This window comes from Pangasianodon hypophthalmus, chromosome 30, assembly GCF_027358585.1.
Source record: "Pangasianodon hypophthalmus isolate fPanHyp1 chromosome 30, fPanHyp1.pri, whole genome shotgun sequence".
NCBI classification, from domain to species: Eukaryota; Metazoa; Chordata; class Actinopteri; order Siluriformes; family Pangasiidae; genus Pangasianodon; species Pangasianodon hypophthalmus.
The window spans coordinates 12,772,588-12,798,241 of record NC_069739.1 but is presented as its reverse complement, the minus strand read 5'-3'; the positions used below and the strand labels follow the sequence as shown (position 1 = coordinate 12,798,241).

The 25,654-nt window shown below is 42.2% G+C and overlaps 1 protein-coding gene across 2 annotated transcripts; it reads left to right on the top strand.

The window, feature by feature from the left end:
• Positions 1–915: 915 nt before the first annotated feature.
• LOC117596548 (uncharacterized) lies at positions 916–24,854 on the top strand. Of its 2 annotated transcripts, XM_034301915.2 has the most exons (6): positions 916–1,009; positions 14,274–14,361; positions 14,535–14,649; positions 14,787–14,891; positions 17,808–17,895; positions 18,581–24,854. In XM_034301915.2, exons 2-6 carry the CDS (start codon positions 14,292–14,294, stop codon positions 24,845–24,847), a joined length of 6,645 nt encoding a protein of 2,214 aa, XP_034157806.1. In that variant the 5' UTR covers positions 916–1,009; positions 14,274–14,291; the 3' UTR covers positions 24,848–24,854. The 2 variants fall into 2 exon arrangements, with proteins under 2 accessions (XP_034157806.1, XP_053087877.1); XM_053231902.1 differs by lacking the exons at positions 916–1,009; positions 14,274–14,361 and having other exon boundaries at positions 14,606–14,649; positions 14,787–17,674.
• The last annotated feature ends 800 nt before the right edge of the window (positions 24,855–25,654 follow it).

Below are 25,654 nucleotides of genomic sequence, written 5' to 3'. Positions count from 1 at the left end.
AGAGAGGCCTGTAGTTCCTTCGATGTTGTCCTTGGCTCTTTTGTGACTTCCTGAATGAGTCATTGCTGTGTTCTTGGTGGAATTTTGGAAAGTCGACCACTTTTGGGAAGGTTCACTACTGTGCCGAGTTTTTTCCATTTGAAGATAATGGCTGTCACTGTGGTTCTTTAGACTCCCTGAGCCTTTGAAATAGCTTTGTAACCATTCCCAGCCTGATGTATTTCAATCACCTCCTTCCTCATCATTTGTGGAATTTCTTCAACTTTGGCATAGTGTGTTACTGGGTAAGAACTTTCAACCAAATTCAGGCTGTTGAAAAAGTTGATTTGATTGAACAGGGCTGGCAGTAATCAGGCCTCGTTGTGTCTAGTCCAGCTGAACCCCATCATGAATGCAGTTTCTGATTTACTAATTTGGGGAATTAGTAAATACAGGGGCAAATACATTTTCACACAGGCCCAGTTGGTATTGGATAACCTTTTTGCTTCAATAAATAACATTATCATTTAAAAACTGTATTTTGTGTTTACTCAGGTTACTTTTGTTTTATGTGAGATTTTGTTTTAATTTCTGAAACAAATGAGTGTGAGATATACACAAAAACAGAAGAAATCAGGATGGGGCTAATACTTTTTCACAGCACTGTAGTTTCTGTTTTTTTTGTGTGTGTGTTTCAGTGTGTGAGTCAGTTTCTTCTCAAAAATGACACAAACTCTTTGATTACCAAAAATGATTTGGACAGTGTCCAGTGAACAAATACCCACTGTACACTGAGACGGACGGGGTGTGTTTAAACTGAATTTAAACTCATTTTGAAGTTTAAACTGTATAAATGAAGGCGGTTCTACAGTAATTCATTAACCCACATAAAGAACTGTATAGTAAAGTCAGTCTGTTTGGTATACTGCTGAAGAGAGAGAGAGAGAGAGAGAGAGAGAGAGAGAGACTAAACGCAGGCAAATACGAGGCTTAGTGACTTTCTCACTGCATTTGTGTTTTATTCACCCAGGTATGTTCTTAATCACTCTTATAATCTTATTTTCATGTTGTTTATCTGTTTTTATATTTGAAGGTGTTTATCTAATAAACAATGTATTAAAAAAGCGGGTGACGATGGAAAACTAATTTAAATATGAGATGTTTGATTAAACTACATGGTCAATGTCGTATTTTCATATCTGTGCATGTGTATTTGTTCATTTTAATATACCAATTAACAATTCTCATGCAGTGAAATGTAATGACCAAATCTGTTAATTTATGTAATGTAAATACATACTTAAAGTAAACCCCTTTCTTTTTCATTTTTTGCCTTAAAGAAGAAAATTTAACAATACTGTACTACACAGATTATAACAGAATTAGGTATAATTTGAATCTGAGATTTGTATAACTGAAAGCATTTCTGAAGTAATTCAGTAACCCACATAAAGTACTGTATGGTACAGTCAGTTTGTTTGATATATGGCTGAAGAGAGAATGTCTTCTTATAAATGACATCGGCAGTTGGTACCAGCACCAAGACTCCTCAGTTCCCTTTCGATACTACACTCGTACTGCGTCGCTAGACGCTTTGGGGAAAACTCCTTTTTCTCCGATGACTGAAGCCTTTACAATCACGCAGTGAAACTGCACGGCTATTGGTTCGTGCAGTGAAATAAAAACGAACTAATGGCGAGGAAGCCCGCCAGAGCCCGCCAGAACGGGCAGAGCCATCTGGCTATATAAGCGGGCATTGCGCCATAGAATCTCAGATCAATTCTCCTTCAGCAACGAAGATCTTCTCTTCACTGATCTACGAGACTTGAAGCCGCTCGCCATTGACACGCCTCGCTACGGACAAGAAGCCGACTCGCCTGCGCCTTTCTGCTGTTCCTGCCCGCTCGTCGAGCCGCCTTCAGCATCCGGCGCAGATACCGGCTCGTCCCCTGCCACCATCCCGCGAGCTAAAAGAGCGTTTTCTTTCTAAAAGAGCAGCGGCGTTGTTCCAAATGCTGCGCCGTCGTTGCAGCTCGTGCGGCTCCGCTCTGCACGCTGACGATGGCCACTCAGAGTGCGTTTCCTGTCTGGGCAAGCCCCACGCGGAAGCCACTCTGACCGAGATGGAATGTTCACACTGCGTGAACATGAGTCTTGCTTTTCTGCGCACTTGAATCGCTTTCTTTTCAGAGAGCGACTCCGCCCCTCGCGCCCTCCCATTTTCTTCCTCCCAGGGACCTGCAAGGAAAAAACAGCGGGGCAGAGGGTCTCAGCGCTCGGCTGCGAGCAAGCTCACGCCGGCCCAGACCCCGCGTGCCTCGCTCTCGCCGTGCAGAGATGACTCTCCCATCCTCTTCGAGCGCCCGGACCAGCGTCCCTCAACTGATGCGAGCGATATGGTTTCGTTTGGTGCAATCGAGGACGAGCTGCTAGATGACAGCATGTCTCTAGCAGCGTCAGACGTGGAGGATATATCGGGCTCTCCCATCGACCCCGCCCCCCTGCTGTCTACAGATCCCAACATCACCAAAACGGGGATACACGCCGAGCTTTTCTGCGTCCTCTCTAGAGCGGGGGAGGAGTTGGGATTAGAGTGGTCCATGCCAGAGGAGCCCACTCGTAGCCGTCTGGACGAATGGTTCCTGCCGGGGCGCCGTCAGGCCCCTCGTCAGCGAGCCGCGCCTTTTTTCCCGGAAGTCTATGACAAGCTCACGAAATCGTGGTGCGCTCCCTACTCAGCTCGCCTTCGCACGTCCGTTTCATCTGCGCTCTCCTCGGTCGACGGTGCTGAAGAGAAGGGCTACGAAAAGCTGCCTCCTCTGGATGAGTCTGTGGCCACGCACCTCTGCCCGCCCACTGCCATCGGATGGAGAGCGAAGGTCGCGCACCCCTCAAAGCCGTGCAGGACACCGTCTGCTCTCGCTGGACGAGCTTACTCCTCTGCCGGGCAGGCGGCCTCAGCTCTGCACTCCATGGCCGTGCTCCAGGTCTTTCAGGCCAAACTCCTCCAAATAATGGATGAGTCGGGACCCGATCCTGCGGCTTTCAGAGAGCTGCGCAGTGCAACAGACCTGGCCCTTCGAGCTACGAAGGCATCAGCACAGGCCATCGGGAGGTCAATGGCCAGCTTAGTGGTGCTGGAGCGCCACTTATGGCTAAACCTCACTGAAATTAAGGAGGCCGACAAAGTTCCTTTCCTCGACTCTCCGGTCTCCCCTACGGTGCTGTTTGGACCTGCCGGCGAGGGTTTTGCAGAGCATTTTACTGCTGCGCAGAAGTCGTCCCAGGCACTGCGGCACTTCGTGCCGAAGTGCTGAAGCTCTGCAAACATCACCAGTCGCCCCAAACCTGCACCAATGCACAGCGCTACCGCTCGGCCAGACGCTGCCCATTTCCGAAGCGCCAAGGACCCCGGCCCAAGCTGCCACTGGATCCTGCGCCTCAGGCGTCGTCCTGATCCACTGGACTGGAAGAGGAGGGGGCAAAGTCTCACCATCACCGGACCACCCCCCAAACGGTTTCTGTTTTGCCCCCAAGCACCCCCTCTGTTCCGGGTGCCAGTGGCAGTGTGTATGTTATAAGAACTGTTGTGGATACTGGGCCCGTTCTGAAAGTGCCCACACAAACAGCCGCTGTTATAGCGGGAAAAATAAAACAAAAACATTTTCAAGCAGAGAGCAAACTTCCTCTACCACTTATAGCGAGTGTCAGGTCCCCTCACGGCGATCTACCACTCGAACCAATCCAACCCCTCGCCACATGGGCCGAGGCCTGGCAGGCCATCTCCGGAGTGTCAGATTGGGTTTTGGGGATTATAAAACGAGGTTACTCACTCCAGTTCGCTCGAAGACCCCCGCGATTCAGCAGTGTGGTTCCCACCTTAGTGCAGAGCAAGGACGCTCACGTCCTGCGCTCCGAGGTGATGGCCCTACTGGCGAAAGGGGCCATAGAGACGGTTCCGCCAGTGCAGAGCAAGTCAGGATTCTACAGCCGTTACTTCCTCGTCCCCAAAAAGGATGGCAGCCTCCGGCCCATCCTCGATCTCAGACGCCTGACCCGCGCCCTCATGAAACGGCCATTCAGGATGACTACTTTGAAACAGATCCTCTTGCAAATACGCCTGGGGGACTGGTTCTTTTCTCTGGATCTGAAAGACGCATACTTTCACATCCAGGTAGCCCCCCATCACAGACGATTCTTGAGATTTGCCTTCGAGGGAGTGGCATATCAATACACGGTCCTGCCCTTTGGACTGTCACTGGCTCCTCGCACTTTTACGAAGTGCATAGATGCGGCTCTTTCCCCTCTGAGACAGATGGGAATCCGCATCCTGAATTACCTCAATGACTGGCTCATCTTAGCCCAGTCAGAGGCTGAGCTAGTGTCCCACAGATCCCTCCTCCTCAGCCACTTGGAGTGCCTAGGACTCAGGGTCAATTTTGCCAAGAGCTCACTGTCTCCCAGCCAACAAACTTCGTTCCTGGGAGCAGTTTTTGACTCGGCCCGCATGAGGGCAGCAGTCACGCCAGGGCGTGCGCTGGCCATACAGCAGCTCGCGGCTTCCTTCAAAATTGGAGCCTCCCGCCCCCTCAAAGCGTTTCAAAGGATGCTAGGCCTCATGACCTCCGCATCGCCAGTGCTACAGTTGGGCCTGCTTCACATGAGACCCCTTCAGTACTGGCTGAAACCGCAAGTGCCGCCCCAGGCATGGCGTCATGGTCGCCTTCGTGTCAGGGTGAGCCAGGCCTGCGTGGCAGCTCAGGCCCCCTGGAAGGACCCCCAGTGGTTCAAACAGGGCGTGACCATGGGCATTGTGTACAGAAGGAAGGTTGTCTCGACGGATGCTTCCAACACAGGGTGGGGAGCTCTGTGCAAGGGCAAACCGGCCTTCGGCTTCTGGTCGGACACAGAAGGTCGGCTACACATCAACTGCCTCGAGATGACGGCAGTATGTCAAGCCCTTCAGACCTTCTTACCGGACCTGAAGGGACACCACGTGCTAGTCCGCTCGGACAGCATGATAGTGGTGTCTTATATAAATCGCCTAGGCGGGCTCACCTCGAAACGCCTTTTCGAGATGGTAAAACGCCTCTTGGAGTGGGCGCATCTCAACCTCCGGTCGTTGAGGGCAGCACATGTGCCTGGCATGTTGAACCAAGGAGCAGACATGCTATCTCGGAGCAACGTCCCCTCAGAGGAGTGGACACTCCACCCACAGATGGTTCAGAAAATTTGGGAGATCTTTGGCAAGGCAGAGATCGACCTCTTTGCCTCAAAAGACAACTCTCACTGCCCAATTTATTTTTCAAAGAGCGAGGATGCGTTGGCTCACGATTGGCCCAACCTCCTCCTGTATGCTTTTCCCCCGATCGCTCTGATCCCTCAGGTAATCAGACGAATCAGGGATCACAAGCACAGAGTCCTCCTAGTGGCCCTGCTCTGGAGGAACCAGCTTTGGTTCTCGGAGCTGTCTCAGCTGCTGACAGCAGCCCCATGGCCCATTCTCCTGAGGCAGGACCTCCTCTCTCAGGCGAACAGGACGATCTGGCACCTCCAACCCGAGTTGTGGGCTCTGCACCTCTGGGCTCTCGACGGGAATCAGTAGATCTTCCTGAGAGTGTCCTAAATACTATATCACAGGCTAGAGCCCCATCTACGAGACGCCTCTATGCCCTTAAATGGTCAGTCTTCTCCGCCTGCTGCACAACCCGTGGCGAAGACTCCACTTCCTGTGACATATCAGTGATATTGTCCTTCCTGCAAGAGCTGTTGGTCGTCCTAAAGCTAAGGCATGGATATGTTCCTAAGGTGCTCTACACCCCGTTCAGAACACAGGTTATCACTCTCTCAGCGCTTCCTCCGTCAGTGGAAGACCAGGAGTTAAACCTTCTCTGCCCTGTCAGGGCACTGAGAATTTACATCGAGCGTTCCGCCCCATTCAGGCAGTCGGAGCAACTCTCTGTATGCTTTGGCGGCCACACCAAAGGGTCTCCGGTCACAAAGCAGAGAATTTCTCTGTGGTTAGTTGACGCTATTGCACTAGCATACTCCTCCCTGGGCCTGCAAAGCCCCATAGGAGTTAGAGCCCATTCCACTCGGGGCGTGGCCTCGTCTTGGGCGTGGTCTAGCGGTGTGTCCATAGCAGACATTTGTGCGGCGGCCGGCTGGGCCTCGCCGTCCACATTCGCCAGGTTCTATAGCTTGGACGTTCCGGCCTTACAGGCTCGGATCCTATCTGCTTAAAGAGGGCACGCGCCTGCTTAGGACAGGCATTTTCCTTGTACGTTCTTGGCCCCTTCAGAAGTGCTGAGGTGCACAGAATTATTCTGGAACGATTATCCCAGGCTGGGCAGACCACGGTGAGTTCGGCCCTCTTGCCTCCTGCGGGGTTCACCCTGCTCATACTTGGTCCCTCTGAGCCTTAATTGCTCAAGGCCAGTTCATGCCAGTCGTTCCACTTTCAGGGCACGGCGTGATTGTATTGGTTCCCCAAAGCATCTCACGACGCAGTATGAGTGTAGTATCAAAAGGGAACATACTCAGTTACTAATGTAACCTCGGTTCCCTGAGATACGGGAACGAGTACTGCGTTGCAGGCTGTGCCATGACGCTGCATGACTCAGTGTCGTCGCTTCAGTTGGATTGACCTGAGATTCTATGGCGCAATGCCCGCTTATATAGCCAGATGGCTCCGCCCGTTCTGGCGGGCTCTGGCGGGCTTCCTCGCCATTGTTTCATTTTTATTTCACTGCACGAACCAATAGCCGTGCAGTTTCACTGCGTGATTGTAAAGGCTTCAGTCATCTGAGAAAAAGGAGTTTTCCCCAAAGCGTCTAGCGATGCAGTACTCGTTCCCGTATCTCACGGAACCAAGGTTACATTTGTAACCGAGTACGTTTTCCTTCATATACACAATGCAGAGTAGTATTGGCCGGCGTCTCCGCTTGCGCTCATGCTTAGGCAGGACTGGCTACATCAGGAAAATATTTTAGTGCTTTGAGACATGACTGACTGAGCTACTATTTCCTAGCTAGCCGACACTGGCTAATCCATCATGTTAATCAAAATAAAGTAATTATAATTATCTAATGCAATGTACCAACTGAAAATATACTTGTAAACAGCAGGTAACATTTACACTCAACATAACTTACTTTATGAGGAAAAATACTGGTGTTCTCTATGATGTTCCTCTAGCTCTGACACCTGCAGTATGTTACACATCTGAAGTGGAGAAGTGCTGTTTTTATATTTAAGATTTACATTCAAGATTTATATTTATATTTAAGATTCACACCAAAACTTAAAACTGTTAAATATAGATGTTAAAAATAAATACAAATGTAAAACTCTTATTCTGTAAAAATCTATATTTAAACCACCCCATATGGATAGTGTAAAGATCACTGTGAGATTACTGTAGATGGTACCACATGAACACCCTAAAGATAACTGTGGATGGACTTATTTGGATAGCTTAAAGACTGCACTTGCTAAAAACTGTTTATGCTCAAGTCTCATTCATTATACGATGGATAACTTCACTTTGATACTATAAATTTAAATTTAAAACTCTAATGAAATCAAAAAATTATGCTGATGCTTGTGGAGCCAAATTTAAAAGGTGAACAGCCTTTTCTCTCTGACCTTTTTTGAATGTTTGAAGCCATTCTGATACATTTAGATAGCGACTGCAAGAAAAGTTTTGTAAATGTCAAAGTTGTGATGTCACAAGCACCTTTACATATGATCACTCATGCAACCATCAACAGTTTCCTTAAATTCACTTTAGAACTACCCTTTGTTTCTCAGATTACTGATGCAATGATAATGTTAATTTCCATGCACATGTGGCATTGGATTTTCACCTTTAATGTAACTTTAATGTTAGCACAAAGCTAAAAGTAGTGTACTTTTCCACAATGATTTAATTCAATTCAATTCAATTCAATTCAATTTTATTTGTATAGCGCTTTTAACAATGGACATTGTCACAAAGCAGCTTTACAGAAATAAATGGATTCACAAAAATATATTGTAAATATTTAAATTTATCACTGTGAATTTATCCCTAATGAGCAAGCCAGTGGCGACGGTGGCAAGGAAAAACTCCCCGAGATGATATGAGGAAGAAACCTTGAGAGGAACCAGGCTCAAAAGGGAACCCATCCTCATCTGGGTGCAACGGATAGTGCAATTATAAATAAATCCCTTCTATTGTGTACTATATGGACAAATAGTGCAATTGTGCAACCAATAAATTCATCACAGTACTTGCAAGAGGTCCGGCTGGTTAAAATCTATCCACTGTCCACTGATGGAGTCCTGAGTACGAAGCTGCTCGTGGCAACTGCAGCCCCAAAGCCACTACAGCAATCGCAGTCCCAAGCCATTACAGTACAGCTCCCCATATGTGATCCCCAAGCCATCTCCACAGCCCCCAGGTGGCACCATCCCCAGCAATCCAAACAGTTCTTCAGGCAGTCCATATGGGGCCACCCCCAGCAGCAGCGAGCGAACTCAACCGATGAGAACTCCAACCAGAAGTAGGGCATCAGGATGGGTCAGGCAGCGAGGAGGAGCAGAAGGGGTCAGGATCACTGGCATCACTGGCATCTCAGAAGTAGCATGTGTAGCTCGCCAGAGAGTGAGGGAGAGAGAGAGATGGAGAGAAAGGAAGAGATTGTTAGGTGAGCTTTTGTCCTCTAATGGTTAAGCACGATGTACTTTGCATGCAGAGTGCAAGCAGGGACTCCGGCAAGACTAGCTATGACAGCATAACTGAAAGGGAGAGCCAGAAGCTAACACAGACATGAGGGTACCCTGGGACATAAGGCAGCCAGCCACTCCACCGTCGACAAACCTGAGTGAACGTGTGAGAGTGGGGGGGCGACAGCATCCAAACATCCCATTTCACCACAACACTCTATGCCTGTGAACCCTCCAGACCTGCCCCTGTACCTAAGAAAACTATTCACAAAAGGCTTGACTAAACAAATATGTTTTCAGCCTAGACTTAAACACTGAGACTGTGTCTGAGCCCCGAACACTAAGTGGAAGGCTGTTCCATAACTGTGGGGCTTTGTAAGAGAAAGCTCTACCCCCAGCTGTAGCCCGCATTATTCGAGGTACCAACAAATAGCCTGCATCTTTTGATCTGAGTAGGCGTGACGGATCATAAAAGACCAAAAGTTCGCTCAGGTACTGTGGCGCGAGACCATTTAGTGCTTTATAGGTCAATAGTAGTATTTTATAATCAATACGAAATTTGATTGGGAGCCAATGCAGTGTGGATAAGATAGGGGTGATGTGGTCATATCTTCTGGTTCTAGTAAGGACTCTCGCTGCTGCATTCTGGACTAACTGGAGCTTGTTTATGCATCTACTGGAACATCCAGACAGTAAGGCATTACAATAATCCAACCTAGAGGTAACAAAAGCATGAACTAATTTTTCTGCATCGTGTAGTGACAATATATTTCTTATTTTAGCAATATTTCTGAGATGAAAGAAAGCAATCCTAGTTATATTATCTACATGAGCTTCAAAAGAAAGACTAGAGTCGATAATCACACCAAGGTCTTTTACTGCTGCACATGATGAAACAGAAAGGTCATCCAGAGTTATTATGTAATCAGAAAGCTTACTTCTAGCTGCATGTGGTCCTAGTACAAGTACTTCTGTCTTGTCAGAATTAAGTAAGAGAAAGTTAATAAGCATCCAGTTTCTAATGTCTTTTACACATTCCTCAACTTTATTAAGCTGGTGTCTGTCATCTGGCTTTGCTGAAACATACAACTGTGTGTCATCAGCGTAACAGTGGAAGCTAATACCATGCTTACGGATAATTTTGCCCAGAGGTAGCATATATAAAGAAAAGAGCAGTGGGCCTAAAACAGAGCCTTGCGGAACACCAAACTTTACCTTAGCATGAGAAGAGAAGTCACCATTTACGTTTACAAACTGATAACGATCAGTCAAATAAGACCTGACCCAGGAAAGGGCTGTTCCCTTAATGCCTACTACATTTTCTAGTCTATTGAGGAGAATAGCATGATCAATGGTATCAAAAGCTGCACTAAGGTCAAGCAGCACCAGCAAGGAGACACAACCCTGATCAGAGGCCAGTAGTAAGTCATTTACAACTTTTACCAGTGCTGTCTCTGTGCTATGATGAGGCCTAAATCCTGACTGATACATTTCATGAATGTTATTCCTATGTAAGTATGAGCATAGCTGCTGTGCTACAACCTTTTCAAGGACCTTGGAAATAAAGGGGAGGTTTGATATTGGCCTGTAGTTGGACAGTTGACAGGGATTGAGGTCAGGTTTTTTAATCAGGGGCTTGATAACTGCTAATTTAAAAGATTTAGGTACATAGCCAATGCTAAGGGAAGAATTGATTATCTTTAAAAGAGGTTTGATTGTTTCAGGAATTATCTGTTTGAGGAAACAAGTAGGTAAAGGATCTAGCATACAGGTTGATGATTTTGATGATGAAATTAGTTAAATTAGTTCAGTCTCTTCAAGGGGACTAAAGCGTTGTAGTTGTTTATCTAATATTATCATATTATCATCTACAGGGTTAGTTATAGAACTGTCCGGTTTTGAATTAATAGCCTGAATTTCTAGCCTGATATTTTCAATTTTACCATTGAAAAAATTCATGAAGTCATCGCTGCTATATAATGATTGTGTGCGTGTTTCTATTGTGGTCTTATTCCTAGTTAATTTTGCTACAGTATTAAATAAGAATCTAGGATTATTTCTGTTATCTTCAATTAGGGTGGAGAGATACATTGATCTAGCAGCACTAAGAGCTTTCTTATAGCTCAATAGGCTCTCCTTCCATGCTATTTGAAATACTACCAAGTTAGTTTGACGCCATTTACGTTCTAGTTTTCGAGTGGTCTGTTTTAAAGTTCGTGTGTGATCGCTATACCAGGATGCTAGCTTTTTCTCCCTAATTATTTTTCTTTTAAGTGGAGCTACCTTATCTAGTGAGTTGCAGAACGTTGATTCTAAACATTCAGTTGCCTGGTCAAGTTCTTCGGGATCAGACGGTGATCCAATCATGGTTGATAAATCTGGGAGATTACTGATAAAACTCTGTGCAGTTGTTGACGTGAACGTACGTTTGACACGGTGACGTGGCAAGGTGCATATACTATGATTAATACACATTTTAAATGAGATGAGGTAATGATCTGAGATAGCTTCAGACTGTGGACATGAGACTATATTTTCTATATTTAATCCGAATGTTAGTATTAAATCAAGAGTGTGACCACCACTATGGGTGGGTCCTATTACATTCTGATTAACCCCTACAGAATCTAGAATGGACACAACTGCTGTTCTCAGAGGGTCATCTGGATTATCAAAATGAATATTAAAGTCTCCAACAATTAATGCCTTGTCTAAAGAAACAACCAGGTTAGAGATGAAATCCGCAAATTCACACAGGAATTCCGAATATGGCCCTGGGGGTCTGTAAATAATAATTACTGGAATCACCTGGGTAGACTTATTTTTAGTGGCTACGTATGTTATGTTAGAATAAAGAACTTCAAATGCGTTGAATTTATGACTAGGTTTTTGTGTGTCGGCTAGATTATCATTATAAATGACTGCGACGCCTCCTCCTTTGCCAGTTAGACGGGGCTGATGTATGTAACTGTACCCGGGAGGACTAGCTTCATTTAATGCTACAAACTCGTTTGGTTTAATCCACGTTTCTGTTAAACACAGTACATCAAACTCCTGATCAGTAATGGTTTCATTAACAATAAGCGCTTTAGACGTAAGAGATCTAATATTCAACAGTCCTAGCTTCAGATCAACGGTGCTGGCTATGCATTCGGTATGGTTTAATTTTATGTTAATTAGATTACTAAAACAAACTGTCTGAGTATGTCTATAATTTTGTTTAGCTCGGGGAACAGACACAGTCTCAATACGGTGGAACCTAAGTGACGACTCAGTGCAGCTAGCAGACGGTCGGTTTAGCCTGCTTGTCTGCTCCCTGGCCTTGGCCCTGGATTGTCACCGATTTAATAATTTTTTAATAGTTTTAGCTTAACACACAGGCATATGAGGTTAATAATAGTCAAATTTATGACATTTATTTGTACGTTAGTTTTACAACTAATCCTTTTGTAAAGATTCTTAAAGAAAGATTCTTATGAATTGTAATGGAGGAATCTATCTGTTAAGCTACTCTAATGAGGCAGGAACACGGTGTGTCACATTTGCACAGGAATCAGTTAAAAAATCAGATTATAATATTGACAGCTGTTAATATTAATAAGCCTTAAAGACACAATTCCAAACCAACCTGATCCATTCAAAGGGCAGAGAGATGCTCGAACATCAACAAGTGAAAATGTACAGGCAGTTTCTGGAATATAAAGCCGCACAAATATTTTTTATTTGCCTTGAGGAAAATAAATAAAATAAATAAAGATTGTCTATAGGACAATATATGACAGATGTATTGAAACTTTTTCCTCATGAACTCGACTTTTCAGTTTTTTTGTAGACCTATTTAATGTTATTGTTCCTACTCAAAAATGTCACTGTTTGTTTTTCAGGACAAAAACTGAAAGTTTTTGATGAATTTGAGCCAAAATATCCCTAATCAATATACACTGACTGAGCACTTTATTAGGAACCCTATACTAATACTGGGTAGGGCCTCAATTCTTTGTGGCATGGATTCCACAAGACTACTTTGAGATTCTGGTCCATGTTGACATGATCGCATCACGCAATTCCTGCAGATTTTTCAGGTACACTTTCATGCTGCAAATCTCCCATTCTACCACATCCCAAACGTGTTCTATTGGATTTGGATCCGGTGACTGGGAAGGCCACTGAACAACATTGAACTCATTGTCATGTTCATGAAACCAGTTTGAGACGACTTTTGCTTTGTGACGTGGTGCATTATCATGCTGGAATGATAAGCCATTAGAAGATGGTAAATTGTGGCCATGAAGAGATGCACATGGTCAGCAACAATACTCAAATAGGCTGTGGCATTCAAGTGATGATTGATTGATATTAATGGGCCCAAAATGTGCCAAGAAAACATTCCCCACACCATCACACCACCTCTACCAGCCTGGACTGTTGACACAAGGCAGGTTGGATCAATGGATTCATGCTGTTGGTGCCAAATTTTGATCCTACCATCTGTGTGCCTCAGCAGAAATCCAGATTCATCAGACCAGGCTACGTTTCTCCAGTCTTCAACTGTCCAGTTTTGGTGAGCCTGTGCCCACTGCAGCCTCAGCTTTCTGTTCTTGGCTGACATAAGTGGAACTCGATGTGGTCTTCAACTGTTCTATCCCATCCTCCTCAGTTCGACGTGATGTGCATTCTGAGATGCTTTTCTGCTCACCACAATTATACTGAGTGGTTATGTGAGTTACTGTAGCCTTTCTGTCAGCTCGAACCAGTCTGGCCATTTTCTGTTGATCTCTCTGATCAACAAGGCATTTCTGTCTGCAGAACTGCCGCTCACTGGATGCTTTCTCTTTATTGTACCATTCTGAGTAAACTCTAGAGACTGTGTGTGTGAAACTCCCAGGAAATCAGCAGTTATAGAAATACTCAAACCAGCCAGTCTGGCACCAACAATCAGACCACTGTCAAAATCATTGAGATCACATTTTTCCCTACATTCTGGCCCATGCTGGCCCATATCTGCATGATTTTATGCATTGCACTGCTGCCATCTGATTGGCTGCACAGTACAGATGTGCCATCTAAAGTGGTCAGTGAGTGTAGTTAACTGATGTTATATAATTACTTAAAGATAGTTAAGTCAGACACATATTGATAGATTTTATTTAACAATAAACTGAAAAAAATCTCAATTTACCGTGACAGAAAGTGAGAGCATTGCATCAGCGCATCTTTCAAGTGAAGAGTCAAAACACCTGAATGAGTGTCAAGCCAGATTCACATGTTGATTGACTCATCTGCTGTTTTTATTGGGGAAAAAGGAAGAGTGTTCTTTTAGCGTATTTTTCCATTTTGTTGTTAAAATGTAAATTGACTGACCTTTCTATATGTGGCACATAAAGAAATTGCTTTTGATTCTTTTACACAACTTTGTCCTATAATGTTATTTTAATATGATAAAGGCTGGAATATCAGCAACCTTTGTGATGGCATCAAACTATGAAAACATTCTGCATTATACAGTGATGTGATAGAACAAATTGTCTGAAAAGGATTTTAATATTAACATATGTTTGTTGCAATGTTAATTGTTTGGTCCAAAGGAAGATCAGGTGGAGTAAATGGCAGCAGTATGTGGACACTTGTGGGTGGCGCTCTTGCTCTGTCTTATTGGACAAACAGCAGCATTTGGTAAGATGTAACTATAGGCAGACAAAGGGCACTAAATACAGTCAAGTTTCTTTTCATTTGATTTGCTTTGATTAAAAAAAAATTCTTGGAGACAACATCATAAAAACATTAATGTGTTGCTTCATAAATTTTCAGAAAGTAAAGAATAATAATAATTCACCCCATCCCAACAGAGCTGGAAGAGCATGACTGGGAGTATCTGGGGTCTGATGTGGCCTCACTGCACAGACTGAAGGGACTGGCTCATCGCTTCAAACACCAACCTATAAGAGTTCAGCATGATCACAAGTATGTACAGTATGGCCCTATACCAGTATTGCTGGTGGCTGAAATCACTATGAGATTTTATTTGTTAGTGAATCTTATATTATGTTATCTAAATTATGCACATACAAACTTACATTTATTTATTTTACCTTTGAAAGGCTGAGGACTCAACGGGCATCAGATGGCCATTATGAAGACTTTCAGCTACACAATAAATGGAATAAAGGAACAATCAATTATTCTGAAGTAACAAATCATACCAGGTAAACACTACTACAGCCATGCAAAGCATCCTGCATGTTGGCAGTGGGATAAGGGAGGGGCTCAGCAGAATGGCTGTAGGGTATTTTCTTCCATTTAGACTGAGAGCTAAATGAAGATACTGGATGAGCTGGGATGGTGGAGGAAATGTTTAACTCTAACTCAAATTTATTACTGCACTTATATGCATAATGCACATATGAAAAGAACATGATTTGCTAACGATGAAAAATCACAGATTTTTGTCATTAACGACCATCACAAGAAAATTTATAGGCATATACTTTAGCTGTCTTTTATTGTTACACTGATGGAAGCATTTTTGACATTAATTGATATTATCCTCACTAATAGGCCAGAGAGGTATACATCTGGAGTGTTTTGTCAAAGCTTTAGTGATCACTGTAATATAGTCTGTGTTCGCAAGGGCACCGCCTTAAGAAACCCTCCTGTGCTCGTTTTCAAACGTTTTTTGAAAAATTTAAATGAACAGGCTTTCTTGTATGACCTGGCTGATATGGACTGGTACAGAATTGGGCTTATTCCTGAAGTCGAAGAGGCTTGGGCATATTTTAAATTCTTGTTCAGAACTGTTTTGAACAAACATGCCCCTCTTAAAAAGATTAGAGTAAAAAACCGTCTTAGCCCTTGGTTCAGTCCAAATTTGTCTGAGCTTATTCGCCAAAAGCATACTTTATGGCATAGAGCAAAGACATCTAATAATATATCTGACTGGCAATCATATAGAGCTATAAGAAATAAATGTACTCAGTCTATTAGACAGGCAAAATTGAGTTATTTTAAACATCATTTGACTGTTAATGGTCCTGATCCCCGAAAATTTTGGAATACCATCAAGAAAATGGAAAATCAAAACATTTCTTCCAGTTTGCCTACTGTAATTAAATATGATGGTGTTGTTATCACAGATAAATCCAAAATGGTGGATCAATTCAATAGACATTTTGTCAATGCTGGTTGTGCCTACGAGAATAGTTCTGGTACATCTAGTTGTTCTCCTGTCAACTTGGCATCTGTTATTCATTCACCTGCCTTAGGTCCCCCCTCCTTCTCTTTTCAGTCAATACAGGAGACCGAGGTACTCGAGGAATTGCTCAACCTGGATACTTGTAAATCTGCTGGATTGGATGAATTAGACCCATTATTTTTAAAGAAAGCAGCTTATATTATTGCAGCGCCCATCGCTTGCATTTTTAATCTTTCTCTCCAAACTGGTGTCTTCCCGAGGGACTGGAAATCTGCTGCTGTAACCCCACTTTTTAAAGGGGGTGATAACTCAGATTTAAATTGTTATAGACCCATTTCCATTTTGCCCTGTCTCTCTAAAATATTAGAGAAATTGGTCAACAAGCAGCTTATGCACCATTTGGAGACTTATAATGTCCTTAATCAGGTTCAGTCTGGCTTCAGATCCGGGCATAGCTGTATTACTGCTACACTTAAGGTTCTCAATGACATCATATGTGCCATTGACAAGAAGGAGTACTGTGTAGCTGCATTCGTTGATCTGGCAAAGGCTTTTGACTCTGTGGACCATGAAAAATTGCTGGATAGGCTAAGAGGAATAGGACTCTCTGAGAGCTGTCTGGCCTGGTTCAAGAGTTATTGTTCTGGTCGTTTACAATCAGTGAGGGTGGAGGGGCTTCTGTCAGATCCCTTGCCCCTATTCAAAGGGGTCCCACAAGGAAGCATATTGGGGCCTATACTTTTTAATATTTATGTTAATGACATTATTCTTGATGCAGGTGATTCTCATGTACATTTATACGCTGATGACACTATCATTTATACATTTAATTCTTCCCTCACTACTGCACTATTTTTATTGCAGGCCAGTTTTACTCGCATCCAACATGCTTTCTCTAGTCTTCATTTAGTTTTAAATACAAATAAAACAAAATGTATGGTCTTTAACAGAAATCTTCCACATGTTGAGTATCCGCCTAAAATTTTCACATTGGATGGCTCTGAGATCGATTATGTTGAATGCTATAAATATCTTGGTATCTGGCTCGATAGCAAACTGTCATTTGAAACTCACATAAATGTACTGCTCACAAAGGTTAAAACTCGTATTGGTTTTCTTTATCGTAACAAATCTTCTTTTACGCATTCTTCAAAACAGCTTCTGGTTAAAATGACAGTGCTCCCAATTCTGGATTATGGTGATGTAGTTTATAGGTTTGCTTCAGAAACTCTCCTTCATAAACTGGATGTTATTTACCACGCTGCAATCCGCTTTGTGACTGGAGCTTCATTTAACACTCACCATTGTCACTTGTATTCTTTATTGAACTGGTCTTCTCTTCATTCTCGTAGACAAATTCACTGGTTTTTGTTTATTTACAAAACTCTTATTGGGAAAACTCCGCTATATTTACAGTCACTTCTTAATATTCATAATACAAGTCATAATTTGCGCTCTAGTAGTTTTATTAATTTCTGCATACCTAAAGTCCGTACCTCCTTTGGTCGTTCCTCTTTTCAGTTTTCTGCTGCTGATGACTGGAATCATCTGCAGCAGACCTTAAAGCTTAGTTCATTCATTTCGCTTACTTCCTTTAAAAATTTAATTCAGTCAATAGTACAGGATCATTGTACTTGTTTTTAGTTATTTGTTTGTTTTTATGTCACTGTTTATAATTGTGTTATTTGTAATTGTATAATGTCTTTATTGTTGTACCTGCTTTTTATGTTGCCTCTTGGCCAGGTCGTCATTGTAAATGAGAACTGGTTCTCAATTGACTTACCTGGTTAAATAAAGGTTATTATTATTATTATTATTATTATTTTTACTGTATCAGGAGAAAATCATTTATAATATGAATAATTTTGAAATCATCACATCTTTGTTGTGTAATGGGTGAAATTTACCGGATGTTTCTCTCCCTGTACAGCCTTGGATGGAACAGCATGGCTAAAGCTATATTTACAGATCTTAAACACTGTCCAGACATTGCTGAGTGCATATTACAGAAGCAACAGGTAGGGGGAGCACTTTTTCTTCAGACTCTTAAGCCGAGCTCCTGCACATATCCAATTTCGTTGTACATCCATTGTTACAATGACAATAAAGAATTACTTACTTACTTACTTACTTATTACTTACTTACATTCATTAATATGTCACAGTAACAAGAGATGTGTGCCAGATCAGGGTAATTCCCCACCAAAAGAATAAAGAACATAAAGGGCAGCTCTATATATTCTGTGATGTAGTGTTACTGAGCAACTTGTGTTGCCTTGTAATGACTCAGCGTCGTGAACAGTAAATCACTGTAAATTAACATGAAAGTAAATCAATATAAGGAATTAAAATTGTGATGTGTCACAGATGATGCCAGTGGTGTTAAAACAAAATGAAATGACAATAATGCTGTATGTGTCACTTTTGTATAAATTAGGTATTGCATTTACTGATTAAAAATAGATAACTTCACTGATCCATATGTTGTTCTCCATGATAATCATGGGTTGTTGAAATAGAACAAACAATTTAATTACTAAATAATTATTTTCTGTTTTATCTGGATTTCATTATCTAAATTATCTGATGAGGAAAAATATTGTTTATAATACTGTATGTTAATATATTAAAATATGCGTAAAAAATAATTCATTTATATATGTCTAATTAGAAATAATAACTGAAAATTATTTATGGTTTAAGGAATTGAACATGTTTCTGGAGAAGATTGAGAAGGAAAAAACTCATGATGCACTACTGTTTGCATCTGAAATATCATACACCTACAGAAATAAAGTCATCCTCATTTTGGATAATGAACCTGAGACCCTTAAGAAAGCTGATGATGAGTACAGTGAAGACCCTTACTATTCTACCAAGGCTAATATGACCTGTCTGGACTCTGGCTCATGTTCTTCAATGGTCAAAACTGGCACAGTTTTAAAGATAATTGGCAGTAACTCAGAAGATGGAAACACTCTGTCTGGCTACTCTGGAACTTCTCTGGCATTTCTGATGATAAAACTTCAAATGGCTTCTCTTTTCTCCATCACTGGTAATGTCAGCAGCACATTCCGAAACAACTTCTTAAGGGTTTTCACAGGCTTACGTGGCATCAGTGCTGTCTTGGAAACCACTATCCAGAATGGCCATGTCTACCAAATTATGGATGACACAGGTGCAAGTGTTGAATATCAGGTCCCAGAAAGACCTGTGGACCACAGCACCCAGTATGACAAACAGCATATTCTCATCATGCAGGATGATCCCATTGTTCGAGATACTGCCAGATTTCTGTATGAGAAACATCCAACAGTGAGCTCTGTGTACATGCTGGAGAATCATAGACCCAAACTAATCAAAGGAGACCCTGGACCACTTTCTGCAGAAAGCCGGCTGGTGCTTGTAGGTCATGGAAAAAAAGGCACTGATGGAAAAATGCAGCTGGGAGGCTATAAAGCTGAGAAGGTGGCAGAGATCATTAAACACATGAACATAGAAGAAAACCAGATCAAAACTACCAGCGTGGTGGCCTGTGAAATTGGGTCAGATGAAGCCTTCAGGAACACTCTACTCAAAGAGCTTCATGCTAGATCCATAGAAACAGAACTTCATTTGAGGAGTTCTTTGCTCCAAGTCACCCACACTGGACAGAAACTTACTGCAGAAATCACCCCAGATGGAATGGTCTGGAAACACAAGGATGACAACAAGAAAGTAGTAGTCAAGCTGGATAGAAATGGTGAAGTTGTCACCCAAATTCGGTCTGGAAACAGTGAAGAAGCCACTTATTCAAATGAAAGGAACATTTTGGGAGACTTTGAAAATTCCTGGCCAGAAGAACCAGAGAAATTTGTACCTGAGAATTCACGTGAACTCCACACTGATGACCTTGAAGGTTTAGCTTGGGCTTTTTTCCAACATCGGAAAGGTGATGGAAAACAATCATTGCAACTAAGGCATCCAGTTATGACAGATGAAATGCAGTGGACAATATATGATTTCCAACTAAACCAGGTTTCTGATCAAAACAGGAGAGAAGAAAATAATTGGTTTACTTCTGAAAATGATATTAAAGATATTTTAAATAAGTGCTATGAAATTAAGTCTGGTGAGGACATCCTGAATGTGATTACCAACTATGCAGCTTATGGGGAAACGGATCCCACATATTTGATGCTAAATGACTGGATTTATAAAGTGTATCCAAAGGACCTTTATGTATATCCAGTTGGAAAAAAGCTTAATACAGATGAAAATGTAGATGATATTCAAAACATTATTAAAGGACAGTTTAAAAAACATAGTTATAGCGACATTCGGGAAGGAATAAATAGTTGTGGGGGAACTAACCACTATGCACAGTATGCCAGGGAAAGTTTACAAGGGGTCTATACAAGAACAAATTTGAACCCAACTCAAGAGGCATGGCTTAGCACAATGTTCGTGGCATCAGTGATTTCAGAGTCTTCAAGAAATTTCAGATCATTTCCCATCACACTGATGGCTATGGACATGACTCTAGACCAAAACACACCAGAGAAAGGCCTTAAATTTCTTTTAGAGGACCATCCAATGACAAAGGGTGGAACCTGGATAAACACAGAGTACCGGGGATTTCATGGGTGTGCACTGCACAAAAATGTTAAACGGAAAATAAATAAACTTAAACGGCTAACAGAGAAAGAGAATAACATTGTGAAAACATGGCTTTCAATCAATAACAAAGAAGAAATTGATTCACACATGTTAAAAAAAATGTTTCTGTTGGTGTATGGTAATGGTGAAGGCAAACTGAATACCTTTGAAAATTTTAAGAACTCTTATAAACGTTTCAAAAGTGTAATAAAGCCTACCAAAGCCAATACCCCAAATTCTCCTACCACATCTGGAGTTTTAGGAGGATCACATGATGGAGCAACTACACTACAGGATGTGCATTCAGCTGCTGAGGTAGAGAGTTCCTTAAAGCTTTCCTCATATTACTCCAGATCATCTGCCATGCTTGCAGAGCACATTCACAGTGAACTACAGAAAACATTTGGTGAGAAGGTGCAGGAGCTTCATGTGAAATCAGACAGTGTCATGATCCAGGATGGAGAATTCCAGTGTGAGCTGGTAGTTGACACAAATCCACATGAAATTAAAAAGTGGAAGCTGCAATTACCAGAAGAGGGCAAAATTCAAATGGAAAAGATGTGGAAAAGCATGAAGAAGGTTTCTGAGATGACTACCACACACACATCTTCTGGGCATTTGGAGACAGCAGGACTGAAACTAGGCATAATGGGGTTACTGTTGGGAGCACAGGGAGCGGTCCACATGTTTGAACAGGGAGACATAGGAAACGGAATTGTGGCCACTCTACAGACAGTCCATGGAGTCACAGGAATGACCCTGGCGGCACTTGGAAAACAGGTTTCTGTTGCTGCAGAAAGCAAAGTAATGAAGGCCATATCAACGGTTTTAAAAAACCCTGCAACTAAACGAGCCCTTGTAGTCTTGCCTATTGCTGGAATTGGATTTGGCATTTACAACATTGCAGAGGACATCAAAAGAGGTGAGACACTGGGTATGATTGATCTAACTTTTGACACTTTAATTATTGCACTGGATGTTGTAGAAATTGTACAGCCAGAAATAGCACCTATCATTGTTCCATTCAACCTTGCACTGAGTGCAATTCGCATGACTTTTGATGACATCTATCTTGACACCCAGGCTGAGTTAAATAAGCTTCCACCAAATGCTACAGTTCTTGACAAGATTGGAGCAGTTTTCAGAGGACTAGCGGAAGGCGTTTTTCACTTTATGTTGGATGTAGGAAGTTTTTTTGTCACCATTCCTTATCGTGAGATTGAGAATGGACAGAAGCTTGTAGAACAAATTTCTGACTACCACAAATATTATTCAGAAACAAAAGTGCAGGCTGGGAGAAAGGCCATTGATTTCACAGGAGGTGAGAGTTCCTGGAATGGAGGTAGCATCACATTTTGCCTCTCTGATCACGGATCTTCAGATATGTGCATGGATTATTTTGTGTTTGCTAATGGAAGCACTGCGAAAAAGTGCTGGTCTATTGACACAGTTGATACAGATGACATAGTTTTGGGCACTGGGGAGTCACACCAATTAACATACAGCAATGTAAAAATAAAGATTTTGTTGTTTATCCCAGTTGGCTCAGTAAAAGTAATTTCTGGTTATGAAGCTCTGACCTATTCCAGATATGGAAAATACAGTGGAAATAATAAAGAAAATAACTTTTTTGCTGTTCAGAAGAATAACAACAGTCATGAAATGGAGGTCATGTTGAGCTATTATTATAAGCTTTATGGGAAAGCAGGTGGTGACACCTTCTACTTAGGACCTCAGAGGACCTACGTGGAAGGTCAGAGTGGAAAAGACATGTACATTATTCCAAAAGATGGAGGCATCACTATCATTAACAACTATGATCCTCTCAAAGCAACAGACCTGCTCATTCTCAGTATAAACTATGATCAAATATCAGTGACCAAAACTGAAAATGATGTTGTTTTACAATTTTGTAAAGACCATTATGTGAGGATAAAAGAATGGTTTACTGGAGAGACATACCGTCATATAAACATAATGTCTGCAGATGGAGTACTGTTTGATATTTCTACAGCTGTAATTTCCTCTGTGAAACTTGTGGCCAAAGGAGTGAATGTGATGTCAAAACCTGCAGGCCAGACAGTAGACACAACTGAGCCCCTTCTTCTCAGTGTGACAAACATCATGGGGTCTCCTCATGATGACCGGCTGATAGGAAACGCACAGAAAAATATGATTAATGGAGGAGGGGGCCAGGATTATATGAAGGGAGGAGAGGGAGAGGATGTGTATGTTGTGAATGAGAAGGAAAATTCTGGAGTGCAAATTGAAAACTATTCCAGGGATAAAGAAATGGACATGATAATAATAGAGGCAAACCTTCATGCCTTTAAAACTAAAGTAGAAGGAAACAATTTGATACTGATTCCATTCAGCGATGACAGGCCTGTCACGCTGATAAACTGGTTCCGTTCAGAAGAAGACAGGCACTTGTTAGTTGTTACAAAAGATTTAATCACCTTTAGTCTATCTGCAGACAAAACTCTCTGCAGTCAGTCAGACCCAATACACAGTAAGTGTATCCTGAGCCAAAGTATAGATTACAGTGGGTCCAAACATCCCCTTGTGATTGACCTAGAAACAGATGAGGCCTTTCTAAATGTTACTGATTTGCATGGCTCAAATCTAAGTGATGTTATTAAAGGTAATGCGCAAGGGAACACATTAATTCCAGGAACTGGAAAAGATTTTCTCCAGGGCCGTGGAGGACAGGACTTGTACATTGTGATACCAGGCTATGGACTTAAAACCATTGACAACTATTCACCAGACCTGGTTCTTGATACACTTTTCTTAAAAACAGACTATGAGTTAATTACAGTCAAATGTTTTGGTCTAGACCTTAACCTCTTAGTAAATGAGAGCAAGGAAGTCCGGTTAAAGGCCTGGTTTAATTCAAAGATGTCACAACACCTGCAGGTTCGTACAGCAGATGGAGTCATTTTCAGGCTGCAATCAAATTTAAGCAAATGTTTGGATCATATAAAGCTTCCACAGTCTGTTGATTACAGAAATAGGGAATCAGACCAGAAAATGCTGATGAATACCAGAGAGTTTCTTTCTGTGGAGGAAATGTATGGGTCTCCTGGTTTTGACACCATGACCGGGAATGATAAAGACAACCTGCTGGACCCCTTCACTGGGGGAGGGATAATGATAGGTGGAGAAGGGAAGGATACTTACATTGTAAAGCCAGAATATGGAACTCGGATAGAGATTGATAACTTTGCACATGATGAAAAGGAAGATACTGTGCTGTTTCAGTCAGAATTTCTGAGCACTCCATTCACAGTTTATGGAGAAAACGATGATGTGATCATTTCAGCCAATAATAAAGGGCAAAACATGATGGTCAGGCTTCATAATTACAGAGCAGGACGAAAACACCAGCACCTAAGCTTCCAGAGTGCTGATGGAGTGCATTTCTGGGTGAGAGCTCCAATTGTTAATCAGTCTGAAGTCCTCCAGTATCCTTGGATTGAGGCTTTCAAAGTGGTTCTAAAAGACAAACAGTTAGACTGCTACATAGATTTGAGTTCTCAGAAAAACCTCTCTACTGTCTACACAGTTCAGGGTTGCTCTTATCAGTCCAATCACATTCAAGGAAATGATCAGGACAATGCCCTGTTTGGTGGGATGAAGCATGATGTTCTAGATGGAGGTGATGGGCATGACATTCTGATGGGTGGGCAGGGAAATGACATCTTACTTGGGAGCACAGGAAATGACACGCTGTATGGAGAAGATGGAGATGACACCTTGCTGGGAGGTTCAGGCTGGGACAGCTTTATTCCAGGCCCAGGAGCAGATGTGATGGACGGGGGCCCAGGCCGAGACACAGTGCTCTATCAGGGGGATCATGGAAAAGGTGAAGGAGTTTATGTCAGCCTGCTGAGTGGAGAAGGCCACCAGGCCGACGCTGAGGGAGATGTACTGAAAGACTTGGAAAACGTGATTGGCACTATCTACTCTGACATCCTGGTCTCTGGTTATGAGCCTGCTCTTCTTAAAGGGTCAGATGGAGATGATGTTCTTGTGTCTGTAGCAGAAGGGGACTACCTGATTGGTGGAGAGGGAAGAGATATTTACATGGTGGTTCCCCACCATGGTTGGATCACCATTGACAACTGTGCTGAGGACAATGCCATGGACATCTTATACCTGCCTTCTGTGACAGAAGGTTCTGCTGAGTGCAAAGATTCAGGCCTGCACCTGAAATTCCCCTTGGCTGATAGCACTTTCATGGGTATATTCCTCAAAGACTGGGTTAAGAACAGCCATAAATGTGGCCATCTGATTTTGATCATGCCTGAAAACGTAGTTCTGGGTTGAGACACTTCAGCAAAACTGCAATTTTAGCAATATTATAAGGATTAAGGAAGCTACAATAATTGTTGGGGTAGTGGTCATTGCACATTTAATCTGTTTACAACGTACAGGTGAATGAGGAAGCAGAGTGATGGAGGGCCCAAATACTAGAGATGGCATAAATACTAAATAATAAAATTATGAGTTTATTACATTGATATATTGATGATGATGATGATGATGATGATGATAATTTCATACATTATGGTTTCATGTAACATAATATATTTTTACCCGTATTAAATATATTTTAAAATGCAACACATAAATAATCATTATCATAATAATATCAAATTAGAATTTAGAGACATTAGTGTGACATGCTTGTCAAATAAACTTTAAAATCTGCAACTCTATGCTCATGTTCATTCATGTATTTTTTTTTTATATCAATTTAGTTATATCAGACAGTTGTGTAATGGTATAGAAAAATACACTCACCATCCACTTTAATAGGAACACCTGTACACCTGCTCATTTATGCAGTTATCCAATCAGCCAACAATGCATAAAATCATGCAGATACAATTCAAGATTTATGCAGATTCAGTTAATGTTCACATGACACACCAGAATGAAGAAAAAGTGTGATCTCTGTGACTTTAACCGTGGCATGGATGTTGGTACCAGTTGGGCTGGTTTGAGTTTTTCAGAAACTGCTGATCTCCTGGGATTTTCACACACAACAGTCTCTAGAGTTTATACAGAATGGTATGAAAAACAAAAATGCCTTATTGATAAGAGAGGTTACAGGAAAATGGCCAGATTGGT